This window comes from Maniola jurtina, chromosome Z (genome assembly GCF_905333055.1).
Source record: "Maniola jurtina chromosome Z, ilManJurt1.1, whole genome shotgun sequence".
Classification (NCBI taxonomy): domain Eukaryota; kingdom Metazoa; phylum Arthropoda; class Insecta; order Lepidoptera; family Nymphalidae; genus Maniola; species Maniola jurtina.
The window spans coordinates 481,414-493,686 of record NC_060058.1 but is presented as its reverse complement, the minus strand read 5'-3'; the positions used below and the strand labels follow the sequence as shown (position 1 = coordinate 493,686).

The following is a 12,273-nucleotide window of genomic DNA, read 5'->3' as shown; positions in this document are numbered from 1 at the left end:
TCGATTAGTTGGCACAAAATATGTAGGTAGGTTTTATTAACCCCCGACCCAAAAAGAGGGGTGTTATAAGTTTGACGCGTGTATCTGTGTATCTGTCTGTGGCATCGTAGCTCCTAAACTAATGAACCGGTTTTAATTTAGTTTTTTTGTTTGAAAGGTGGCTTTATCGAGAGTGTTCTTAGCTATCATCCAAGAAAATCGGTTCAACCGTTTGAAAGCTCTTTTCTAGTTACTGTAATCTTCACTTGTCGGGGGTGTTATAAATTTTTAATTTACACTTGTATTAATTAAGCTGGATAAAATCTAATTCTCAATTCCAAATATAGTATCTTCAGTTTATATCAAACAAAGTTTATATTCGGCGCTTACAATATTATTTCACCAGGAACAGTTTCTGAATTTCTATGTTTTAGGAGTGCTGTACCCTGCATCATCAGGTTTGAGGAGTTCGGACTTGGAGTGTAATCATGAAGCCGTTGTTTGATACCTTAAACATTAATTCACCATGAGAAATTCCCGAATTCCCACAGCTTGGGAGTTCAGTGCCTTGCAGCATCAGGATTGAGGAGTTGGATCCGAAGTTCAATGATGTAGTCTATGCTTGGTTTTTCAAATAATACTGCACTATCTGCAGTTCCTGAATAACTATAGTTTAGGAGTGCTGTACCCTGCATCATCAGGGTTAAGAAGTTGAGACTTAGAGTCCAAGCATGAAGTCATTGCTTGGTATCTTCAATATTAATTCATTATGAACACTTCCTGAATCTTGATAACTTAGGTGGGCAGTACCTAACCCTGCAGCATCAGGAAAAAAAGTTCCATTTTTCCTTTCGAGGTACGGAATTCTAAAAATCAGTCAAGTGCAAGTCGGACTAGCACATGAAGGGTTCCTCCCCTGTATCATCGTACAAGAAATAAAACTTTCATTTTTTTAATTGTCATGGCATCCATTTTTAAATTTTTTGTTGTTTTCGCGGCAATAGCAATAAATACATATAATACCTATTACGGTTCACGAGATACAGCCCGCTGACAAACACGGGTGGACGGCAGCTGAGTCTTAGTAATTGGATCCCGTTGATACCCTTCGGTTACGTAATCCTGAGAATATACCACTGCATATACCACTCTCCACGCCTTTAACAAAAACTAATTTCAGATTAGCCCGCTTCCATCTTAGACTGCATCATCACTTACCACCAGGTGAGATTACGAACAAGGGCTAACTTGTATCTGAATAAATAAATAAAAATATCATGATGATATCTGTTGCAGCGTGATTGAAGGACTAACCAATAAACAATTTATAACATACAACAACTTGAGTATAGATCTACAAGATTTGAAAGTAACAGTATGTAGTTTATTATGGTTTAAACCAATAATTTATAAAAAATCACACTTCACACTATAATATTATAAAGGCGAAAGTTTGTATGTGTGTATGTGTGTGTGTGTGTGTGTGTGTGTGTGTGTGTGTGTGTGTGTGTGTGTGTGTGTGTGTGTGTGTGTGTGTGTGTGTGTGTGTGTGTGTGTGTGTGTGTGTGTGTGTGTGTGTGTGTGTGTGTGTGTGTGTGTGTGTGTGTGTGTGTGTGTGTGTGTGTGTGTGTGTGTGTGTGTGTGTGTGTTTGTTACTCCTTCACGCAAAAACTACTTGACGGATTTGGCTGAAATTCGGAATGGAGATAAATAATATCCTGGAATAGCACATAGGCTACTTTTTTATCCCGGAAAGCCAAAGAGTTCCCACGGGATTTCGAAAAACCTAAATCCACGCGGACGAAGTCGCGGGCGTCAGCTAGTATCGATATATATCGTTGCATCCCTAATCTTAGATTGCATCATCACCTACAACCAGGTGAAATCGCAGTTACTAACTTGTGGGGACGGACGAACGGACTGACAGTTTGAAAAATCCAGAAATGGCAAAAGGGAGTCAATAGTGCCTACGAATGTGGTGCTGAGATCAGCTAGCCGATCTCTAAATGTCACCCATGCTTTATTATGACAATTGATGACTAGTATGGCATCCTTGGGTGATAAGTGCCTGATATTATGCTGATGTCGGAACTTTGGACAGCTTCCGTGAACTGTTTTACATCGTAGGCATTGGACTCCCGCAGGACTGAAAGTTGAAACTTCTATTTATATACCAAAAATGAAAAAACTTTAATAGCGCAATCTACGAACTTATTTCTTTTTTTATTCAAAACGTTATTATTTTTAATAAAAGAACTTTCTAAGTGGCTTATAAAAAATTAAAATAATTATTTTAGGATTTTAAGTAATTTAGTAATTAATTATTATAGAAATTATGATATTAATTTATTATGATTCTATATCCTAAATATCAAACCGGTATACAGCGACATCTATTTCATAAGTTTATTAAGGTAAAGTGTTATTTACTTACAAAAAACACAGCGCTGTTTTTACGTAAAAAACAATAGTTTCACTATGTTCGTAATCTCCAAAAAAGGGTAACTATGCCAGGAGGGTGCAAGAACGGTGTTAAGGGTGGGAGGTCATTGAACCGGCGTCGGCGGCTTTTAAATTTTTAGACCGCGCCCTGGCCTTTGCGCCTAAATATTATTCTCAAATAAAAAAATAACAGCAAAATAAATTTTCTAAATACTACATACAGAATATAAAATGGCACTAATACTATATTATTAACTAATTATTATTTTAGTATCAGCGTGAAAATATTTTGAATTAACATTTTAACACGTTTTTTTAAAATATGGTTTGTCTTAGAATAGGAATCAAGGATTGTAAAGTTTAACTTTTTTGTGATTTTGGATGATAAAAAAGAAAAAAAAGTCAGTCGTGCTCGGGATTGAACCCTCGACTTCCCGAACAGGATGCGATCATCGTAATAATATTATAGCGGTCGTATGGCTCGGAATCTATACCTATCTACTTATCCAGGCATCTATATCTATACTCTAGTCTATACCTACTTATTAATAAAATAGCTGATGTCCGCAGCTTCCCCCGCGTGGATTTAAGTTTTTAGAAATCCCGTGGGAACTCTTGATTATTCCCAGGACAAAAGTAGTCTATCCGTAATAGCCCGTCACCGGGATGCAACTTGTTCTGTACCGCAGAAAAACATTTAGACGGACAATCCTTTAAAAATCCCGTGGGATCAGCAGGATTTAGGGATACAACTCCTTACAGCATTCTTCTTTTCCTTTTGAAGTACGAAATTACTAAAAATCTCACTTTACGCCTAAAATGATTAATAAATGTTACCGAATTTACCAATAACTGACTTTTGAGTGTACGTAGGTAGGTTGGTACTTGCGAGAAAGTTGTTGTGGATATTACTCGTGCCAGACTCCCAAGTCCTTTTATGGATTATAAAAATATCGACTTTCCAAAAAGCTGTAAATTAACAGGGCTCTCTCCGTCACTCGCTTCATACAATCGTAGTTCCAATTTCTTTTGAATATTAAGCAACCAAAGTCCATGGCAGACATATTCTAGAAACTAATATCTGTGTCTGTGGTGTTTTAGATTTTTCTAAAAATATGTAATTTTAAAATTACAAGGGCTCAAAGATTTGTATGTAAATTTTTAAGACCGCGTAACTTTGAAACCGAATATTTTAACAGAAATATGGAAAACCACAGACAAAGATATTAGTTTCTAGAATATGTCTGCAAAATTTCATGGACTTTGGTTGCTTAATATTCAAATGAAATTGGAACTACATTTGTATGAAGCGAGTGACGGAGAGACTCCTCTTAAATAAGTATCTAGATATAGCTCGCTACAGGTCGACACGGCAATCGGGGTGGGGACGTCGCGCACACCAGCAGTCAGCACAGTGTGGCGTCCCCCGCCTCTTACCCCGATTGCCATCTCAACCTGTCGCGTACTATACCTACTTTCGAGAAAGTTGTTGTGGATATAATATAACACCTATCAGACTCCGAAGTCTTTTTATGGATTATAAAATCGACTTTCCAAAAAGCTATAAATTGAATAAGTATGCAGGTAGCTAAAAGCACACTCTTTCTGCGTCGTTTTCCTCCTTGCTGAAGGTCATGACCCCGTAGTAGTTTTCTTGCGATAATCATTATCAATTACTAGCTGATACCCGTGACTTCGTTCGCGTGGTTGTAGGTTTTTTAAAATTCCCATGGGAACTCTTTGATTTTCCGGGATAAAAAGTAGCCTATGTGCTAATCCAGGGTATAATCTATCTCCATCCTAAATTTCAGCCCCATCCGTCCAGTAGTTTTTGCGTGAAGGAGTAACAAACATACACACACACACACACACACACGCACACATATACAAACTTTCTCCTTTATAATATTAGTGTGATTATCATCATCAACAAAAATATCGCCGGCTGAGTACTGAACATGGCTGTCCTCTCAGAATGAGAACGATGTGGCCATAGTCTACTACGCTGGCTACGTGCAGAAAACAAAAAATCCGAAAATTGAGAATTTGTTATTTACATCACAAAAAAAAATTAACCAAGTAACATAACTATATACCAAGTGGGGTATCATATGAAAGGGTTTTACCTGTACATTCTAATACAGATATTTGTTCATTTTTAAATGCATAATAGTTTTTGATTTATCGAGCAAAATGCCGAAAAAATACCCGAGTACGGAACCCTCACAATTGGCCGGCTTTTTTTTTTCTTTGGGTACGGAGCCCTGATAACATATGTTCGCTTCCACGGGATTGAACCTTGGACTTACCTATACAGGTGAACATCTCCATAGCACCGGACAGGAGACACCCATCGTCACGGTTGATACCGCGCGTCTTGTTGAGGCAGAAGCAGCCCTGGTGGTTATCCAAGAACCAATCGTTGGCCGCGAACCTCGCCACTGGTATGTCTTTGTACGACGTGTCGTATTGGTACCGGAGTTCCGCTGACCTAGTCACAAAAAAGATAAGGTGATAAGGTAAAGAAAGGTAGTCCGTTTTAAGCAATTAAATGTCACTCCCTTCAACGGTGAAGGAAAACATTGCACTGCAGTCACTGAGCAACCATCGCAGTATTTACCCGTTATAAAAGAAAAAAGGCGTCACTTTGTGATATTGCCAACCATCCGTGGTTTGATCGCAACGCGGAAATACATCAATATCTGGAGATGCCAACAGAGATCGAAGAAATTGATAAATATAAAGACAAACATCGGGAGCGACTGCAAAGTCACCCCAATTCACTGGCCCATTAACTGCTAAAAAACTAAAGCAACTGAAGCGGGCAAATGTGCTTAATACTTTGCAGTGTACAGACTTGAGGACAGTGGCCCTCCAGTCTGGCAAAGTAACAGATAACACAACTAACCTGCTTATTGTCGTCGACAGATTGCAGCTACAACAACAGAAAAAAAATGACGACGACCGCTCTGCCAAGAGTGTTACGACGAAGAAGAAGAAGAGATGAGAATAAAAACCTACCGGCACACATCAGTGTTGAAAGCGTAGAGTGGCTCGTCCCTGTTGACGAAGGGCGGGAATATCCCCGCGTCTGTGCCGTTGAGCATGTTGCACACGCTGGGCACCTCGCGACCTTGCTCGTCCGTGTCCGAGTTGAGCCAGTAGTCGAGGTGGGAGGAGCCGTTGAAGGACCGGATGACACCCAGCTCCATCACGTCGTCCACGCCGCGGCTGGCCACGTACAGGTCGCTCGGTCTATCGTGTTTCTGTTCAAACACACCAGATTAGATAGAAAACTTTATTACAAAATAGCTGATGCCTGCGACTTCGTTCCCGTGGATTATTATATTTTTAAAAATCCCGTGGATTTTTCGGGATAAAAAGCAGCCTATGTATTAATCCCGGGTATAATATATCAATATAAACTAAAACTTTAAACATAAATTTAGACATTAAATACCTATTAATTTTTACTATGACGATGAATGAACTGATATTATGAATTGATATATTGTTTTGAGTATGATGAATTTATAAATACCTAACTACATCATCGTATGTATTTGGAAATCGTATTAGATAATAAAGGCTTTTTATTTATTTATTGTTATAATCTATCTACATTCCAAATTTCAGCCAAATCCGTCCAGTAGTTTTGCGTGAAAGAGTAACGAACATCCATCGATACAACAAACTTTCGCGTTTATAATATCATAAGTAGGACAAAACAAGAAAAAAACCGGCCAAGTGCGAGTGGTCAAATACTTAAAACTGAGCGAGTGACAGAGGTCCTCAAGGACGTCGGCCTTTTTCCTGGAGGTCTGGGCTCGATCCCGGACACGCACCTCTTACTTTTCGGAAATATGTGCGTTTTAACCAATTAAATATCAGGGCTGTCTCCGTCACTTACTCCATACAATCGTAGTTCCAATTTCATTTGAATATTAAGCAACCAAAGTCCATGAAATTTTGCAGACATATTCTAGAAACTAATATCCGTGTCTGTGGTGTTTTAGATTTTTCTAAAAATATGTAGTTTTAAAATTACAGGGGCTCAAAGAATTGTATGAAAATTTTTAAGACCGCGTAACTTTGAAACCGAATATTTTAACAGAAATCTGGAAAACCACAGACATAGATATTAGTTTCTAGAATATGTCTGCAAAATTTCATGGACTTTGGCTGCTTAATATTCAAATGAAATTGGAACTACGATTGTATGAAACGAGTGACGGAGAGAGCCCTGTTAACGGCGAAGGAAAACATCGTAAGGAAACCTGCATGCCTGAGAGTTCCCCATAATGTTCTTAAAGATGTGATGCCGGCCGGCGATGTGTTGATCAGGATGATGATGACACAAAACTATGATACGTACAAATCTGAGAATGGTGAATTCTAGAGAACCATCCTCTAGCTCCTCGATGTTCTGTACATCAGCTGCCAAAGGTCTTATCTGGTTGCACGCGATGCTTCCAAGTAACCCAGGGTCCTTGCAGATGGGGATGCCATCGAACAGCAAGTCTCCGACCCTGACGGTCATTATGGGACTGTTGTGGACCCCGAACACTCCGCCCATTGCCAATGGCAGGAGGTTCATTAGTGTAGGAAACAACGTCTCTGCCATTTGGAGAATGTTCTGGAACAACAAAAGGATTAAAAATCGATCAAGTGCGAGTCGAAAAGAGCGTGTACAAATCTATGCCTCTTGGGCTCTTCCCAGACCTGGGCGCGTTTGGAACCCTCGTAGCTTTAGTTTTAAGTTAACGCAATTAATTATCACCACTATAATCTATGTACACATGTCAATACTGTCATAGGACATTAAATACTGTTATATCATCATCATCATCATCATCAAGCTGTGGACATCCACTGTTGGACATAAGCCTTCCTCCGGTCCTCAATCTTCCTCATCCAGCCACTTCTCGCCAGCCACTTTATATCGTTGGTCCATCCCACACTATAATTATGTATATAATTATACTGTAAAGTATTGACTTTATTCCGAGTATTTCTGCTCGCTGGACCTAGGATTAATAAAGCTTGGAGGTAGGTAAATATTATGTGTTTGGAAATGAATTTCCCTTTGATGTTGCACTCTCAGAATTCAGTTTAAATGAATTCCACCCATGTCAGTGTGTATTTTATGTAATAAATTATTACATACAAGAGATTGTGGTATTAAAACTAAATAATGAAATAAAAACTAAATTAAAATAAATCTAAAACCTCGTCGAAATTACCGCAGCGAGGCATTGATGATTGTAACCAAGATGATTTTTGAGGTCCCGTAACAGAAAGGCACAAACGGGACCTTAAGCCTCAGCATCCGTCTGTCTGTCTGTGTCTGTCTCATGAACCGTAATAGGTAAAGAGTTGAAATTTTCACAAAATGTGTTTTTATATTACAAAAACAATTTGTCAACGTAGTGATTTGATTTTATCTTAGATGAATTAAATTCATTCAAGGATTTTATCAATAGATTCTTTAGTTATCGCAGTGTCTTTATTATCAATAAATAATATTATGCGATGCATGGATGTATGTAAGTATTTTTATTGCAAATTGATGCTCGACACGCGTTGCAAATTGCAATGAGTCTCACGCAGTACCTATGTTGAAATGAAATTAATTGAAATGAAGTGCATTTATTTGTGTAGAACAGCTAAGCCACTTGTCTACACGGGTAGGACCTACAATCATTACGCAAGTAGGTAGGTTTTATAGCACAAGTAAAGGAATAAATCTGAAAACCGTGAATTTGTGGTACAATATTAAAAAAAAAAATTAAATGTGTTTCAATTTCCAAAGTAAGATAACTATACCAAGTGGGGTATTATATGAAAGGGCTTTACCTTTACATAGTACTAATAAAACATATTTGTTGTATTTGTTTTTATGCATAACAGTTTTTGATTTATCATGCAAAATGTCGGAAAAATTACCCGAGTACGGAACTTTCGAGTCTGATTGCGCGAGTCTGACTCGCACTTGGCCGGTTTTTATTTCATATAATATTTTCATTATAATTTGATTGAATCGTTCGCCAGTATCAGGTTATTTATGATTCTAATTTCATGTTTTGTAGCCCCACTTTGGTTTAGATCTGTCTAGATTCTATAATCTCTTGACGAGAGTAGTTAGGCTGAGATCTATAGAGCGCACTTTAACTTTACTCAGACTTATAACACTTTTACTTCAGCGTTTTACCGCTGGCATAACTTTGTCTCGTTTTAACTGGAAGTTAAGTCCTTGCAAAGTCAAAGTGCGCTCTATAATTTTCAACCTTATTACAGGGCTCTCTCTGTTACGTAATCCCATACAAATGACAAAGACGGAAAACTCAAGTGGGCGTTAGTCATTTCGAGTCACCAACCAATCACAAACTAATCCATGTTTTCCAGACAGAGACAGATTTTTTGACAGAGAGAGATCTCGGTTAGCGTGGCGCTCCAAAATCGATGGTTAGAGTAGTAGGTACAGAAAAAATGAAGTCCTAATTCATTTGTAATTAAGTGGTCGGATACTCAAAATGATTCAAGTCCAGTTTTTTATCCTTGTCATTTGTATAGGATTACTCAGAAAGAGCCATATACTAACTTCTCTCCGTGGACCCAAAATATTATAAAAACATTCCACTGAGACATCACAAGTTTTTGTTTGCTTTGCTCTGATGACTGCCCTTGATAACTAACTGATAATAATTGACTTCGGTAATCATTATTGCGTGAAACAATGCGACTAATTGTTCTCATCGCACGTGGTTGAACCGTTGAAAGGAAAAAGGTAAAATTAACAATTACAATTAAAATCGCATGAATCAGTTAAATTTTTATATTTAAATAAACGAAGTTCCTGCGAGAGAGAGTAACCAAAAGGAGAGGCAAAAAAAGGAAGGATTGTGATTTTAGCGGCCCATGTGTGTATGAATGGTTGCATTTATGTAGGTATGTTTCACCATAGCGAATAAATTACTTAACCGATTTTGATGAATGAGGTGTCAGTCAATTCGTTATTATGATACGGTTTCAACCGTAATCCGATTTAATGAATCATAAGTATTATTATTCGATCAAAATAAAGTAGGCAACATTTTTATATGAACCACATATTTACGGTTTTCGGATTTTTTCCTTTAGTTGTGGTATAAGATCTACCTACCTGCCAAATTTCATGATTCGAGGTCAACGAGAAGTACCCTGTAGGCTTTCTTGACAGACACAACAGCCAGATGGACAGACAGACCTATTTAAGGGTTCCGTTTTTTCCTTTTGAGGAACGAAACCCTAAAAAAGTGGAGGCCTGTGGAATTTTTTTGAAAAAATTGTATCGAGTGGTAAAAATAATTAGTATAGTATACAAAAAGTCATTGGTATAATACAATATGAAACAAATATGCAAATCGACAAAAAACAATTTTACTCCAGCGTTTAATTCGTTGACCGTCGCCAATGTGAAAACGCTCATCAGGTGCCTATAATACGCGACAGGTCGACATGGCAATCGGGGTATGAGGCGGGAGGACGCTCCGCACACCCGCACGTCACCCGCGCTATCCCGCACCGGGTTAGCGCGGGGGCTGTGCGGGTGTGCGGGGCGTCCCCACCCCGGTTGCCATGGCGACCTGTCGCGAAGTTATAGTTTTGTTGTAAAATATTAATACTCATAAGCAAAAAAAAGTAAAGAGCAGTCGCTATATGCATATTGCATACCTAAGAATTAACTGAAATCAATTCGCTCGATCAAAGAGTAAATAAAAACAACATAAAAATCGGTCAAGTGCGGGGCGGACTTGCGCACGAAGGGCCATCCGAGTACAAGAAATATTACGTTTGAAAAGTACCGCAAAAACTATAAAGCGTCATCTAACGGCAAGGTAAAAACTAAGTCTAGCGACGAGCGTTGAAACTTTTATGATTAGCAGCAACTTGTCAATAGATAACGCTTTAAAATAGTTTCTTTTCTTTTAATTTTTTTTTTTTCAATTTTTATTATCTGTTATAGCAACAATAAAAATACATATTCTGTAAAAATAACCCCCGGGATTTTTATCCCGGAAATATTTCCCGGGATAAAAAGTAGCCTATGTCCTTCCTTGGGACGTAAGCTAACTCTGTACCTTTCATCAAAATCGGTTAAGCTGTTGGACCGTGAAAAGGTAGCAGACAGACAGACAGACACACTTTCGCATTTATAATATTAATTATGGATTAAGCTTTTGATTCTTTGTATAACAAGAATTTCCGCAAAGTACCTAATGCCTGCTTCTATACAATGCTTAGGCTCAATACGCACTATTTTTCAAAAAGGCACCCCGTCGTCCTAACTATTCACCTTATTGAGCTCTGTATAAAGGTCGTTGGGTTCATACTCACATGGTAAGCCACGTTGACTATGGTCACTTTGTCGTCGAGTGAGAGAGGGAAAGAGGCCTCGGCGTCGAACTCTAGGTACTCCTTCTTGCGGTACATCACTTTGTCGCCCTCCACGCCCTCTATGATCCGACTTTGATAAGACCTAAAATAAGTTTTAAAAAAACCATCACTGTTGAGTCGGGCCCGTAACAAATCAGCAAATTTTCAAAATGGCAAGAATGAAAATTAAAAATATAGTAACTAAATATTGTTATTACTTATTACTTGTGGCAAGGAACCCCTCGTGCGCGAGTCCGATTCGCACTTGACCGGTGTTTGGATGTTACATCAGCTACCATCAGCTACCAAATTGATTTTGTTCATAATAAAATGTAGCCTATGACTTGTAGTTGGCCGAGTCAATAAAACCTACTTGTAAACATAAGGTCCGGTCTCGATGACCACTGGCACGCCGCCCGCAAGGACCTCGCTAGGGTTGCTGATGTTGAATATCCGGACATTGAACGTCAGCCCGAAAGGAATCGACTCGAAGCGCTCCCATTGCTCCGTGTTGTTTTCGAGCTGCACCTCCTAAAATAGATAGATATATAACAGGGCGATGGTCTTTGTTTTATCCAGATACCTACAAGTTAGCCCGTGACCACAGTCTCATTTGGTGGTAAGTGATGATGCAGTCTAAGCGGGCTAAAAGGGGTATGGCAGTGTTTATGGTCTTTATGGTCCCATCCATTTGCCTGTGAAAATTGAAAGTCGAAAAAAATGTTAGCTACATCGTTGAATAGGTATTTTTAAAAGCACTATACACATAGGAGGCGCATATTTGTTATCTTTTTAACCCCCAAAATCAAGTCTGGGTATTCGCAATTTGATAAAAGGAGTTGGAATTTTTCTTTCAGCCCTCGAGAGCCGTGGGGCCCCTTGAATAGAATTGACTCTAGAGGTAGGTACGGGAAGAGTAGCTATTCCGCGCAGCAGCGATAGGAGATGGCTTTACAAGAAGAATCATTTGACTTTGTCTTTGACTTTGACTTACACTTATTATAATGCTCTCGACAAGATCAGGGACCACGGTGAAGCTCAGAGAACACGTGAGCACCACCAGCACAACCCCCACCACGGTGACCGTTATACCCGCAACCAAATTACACATTTTAGGTATTTACTAATCAATTTATTACAACTAATTAATTAGTGTATCTATCTCAGTACACACCTGGTACTCCCTCCCCTCACGATTGTGATAAATGCACAATAATCAATTGATAAATTATAAATTAAATTATTAGGGTTCCTTGACAATCTTGTTTCTTTCTTTTTACTTTATTTTACTTGTACCAAGTCGGGTTCAAGTTGTCTCATTTTTTCCGTAGTCGGGTTATAGTTTTTTCAACTTTTTTTTCGGTTCAAAGGAAATTGAAATGGCCTTTACAACCATCGGCCCTACGAAAAGTATAACCCTTTAGCTTGCTGATGGTT

At 38.6% G+C, this 12,273-nt stretch overlaps 1 protein-coding gene across 1 annotated transcript in view; it reads right to left on the bottom strand.

Annotated features, from left to right (window-relative positions):
• Positions 1–10,952, bottom strand: part of LOC123880027 (sensory neuron membrane protein 2-like) — a 29,580-nt gene extending 18,628 nt beyond the window's left edge. The window contains exons 1-4 of the mRNA XM_045927912.1: positions 10,798–10,952; positions 6,797–7,057; positions 5,443–5,687; positions 4,731–4,912 (exon numbers count right to left, since the gene is read on the bottom strand). Coding sequence (XP_045783868.1) covers positions 4,731–4,912; positions 5,443–5,687; positions 6,797–7,057; positions 10,798–10,893 — 784 coding nt within the window. The 5' untranslated portion in view covers positions 10,894–10,952. The remainder of the gene's footprint in view (positions 1–4,730; positions 4,913–5,442; positions 5,688–6,796; positions 7,058–10,797) is intronic.
• Positions 10,953–12,273: the final 1,321 nt, after the last annotated feature.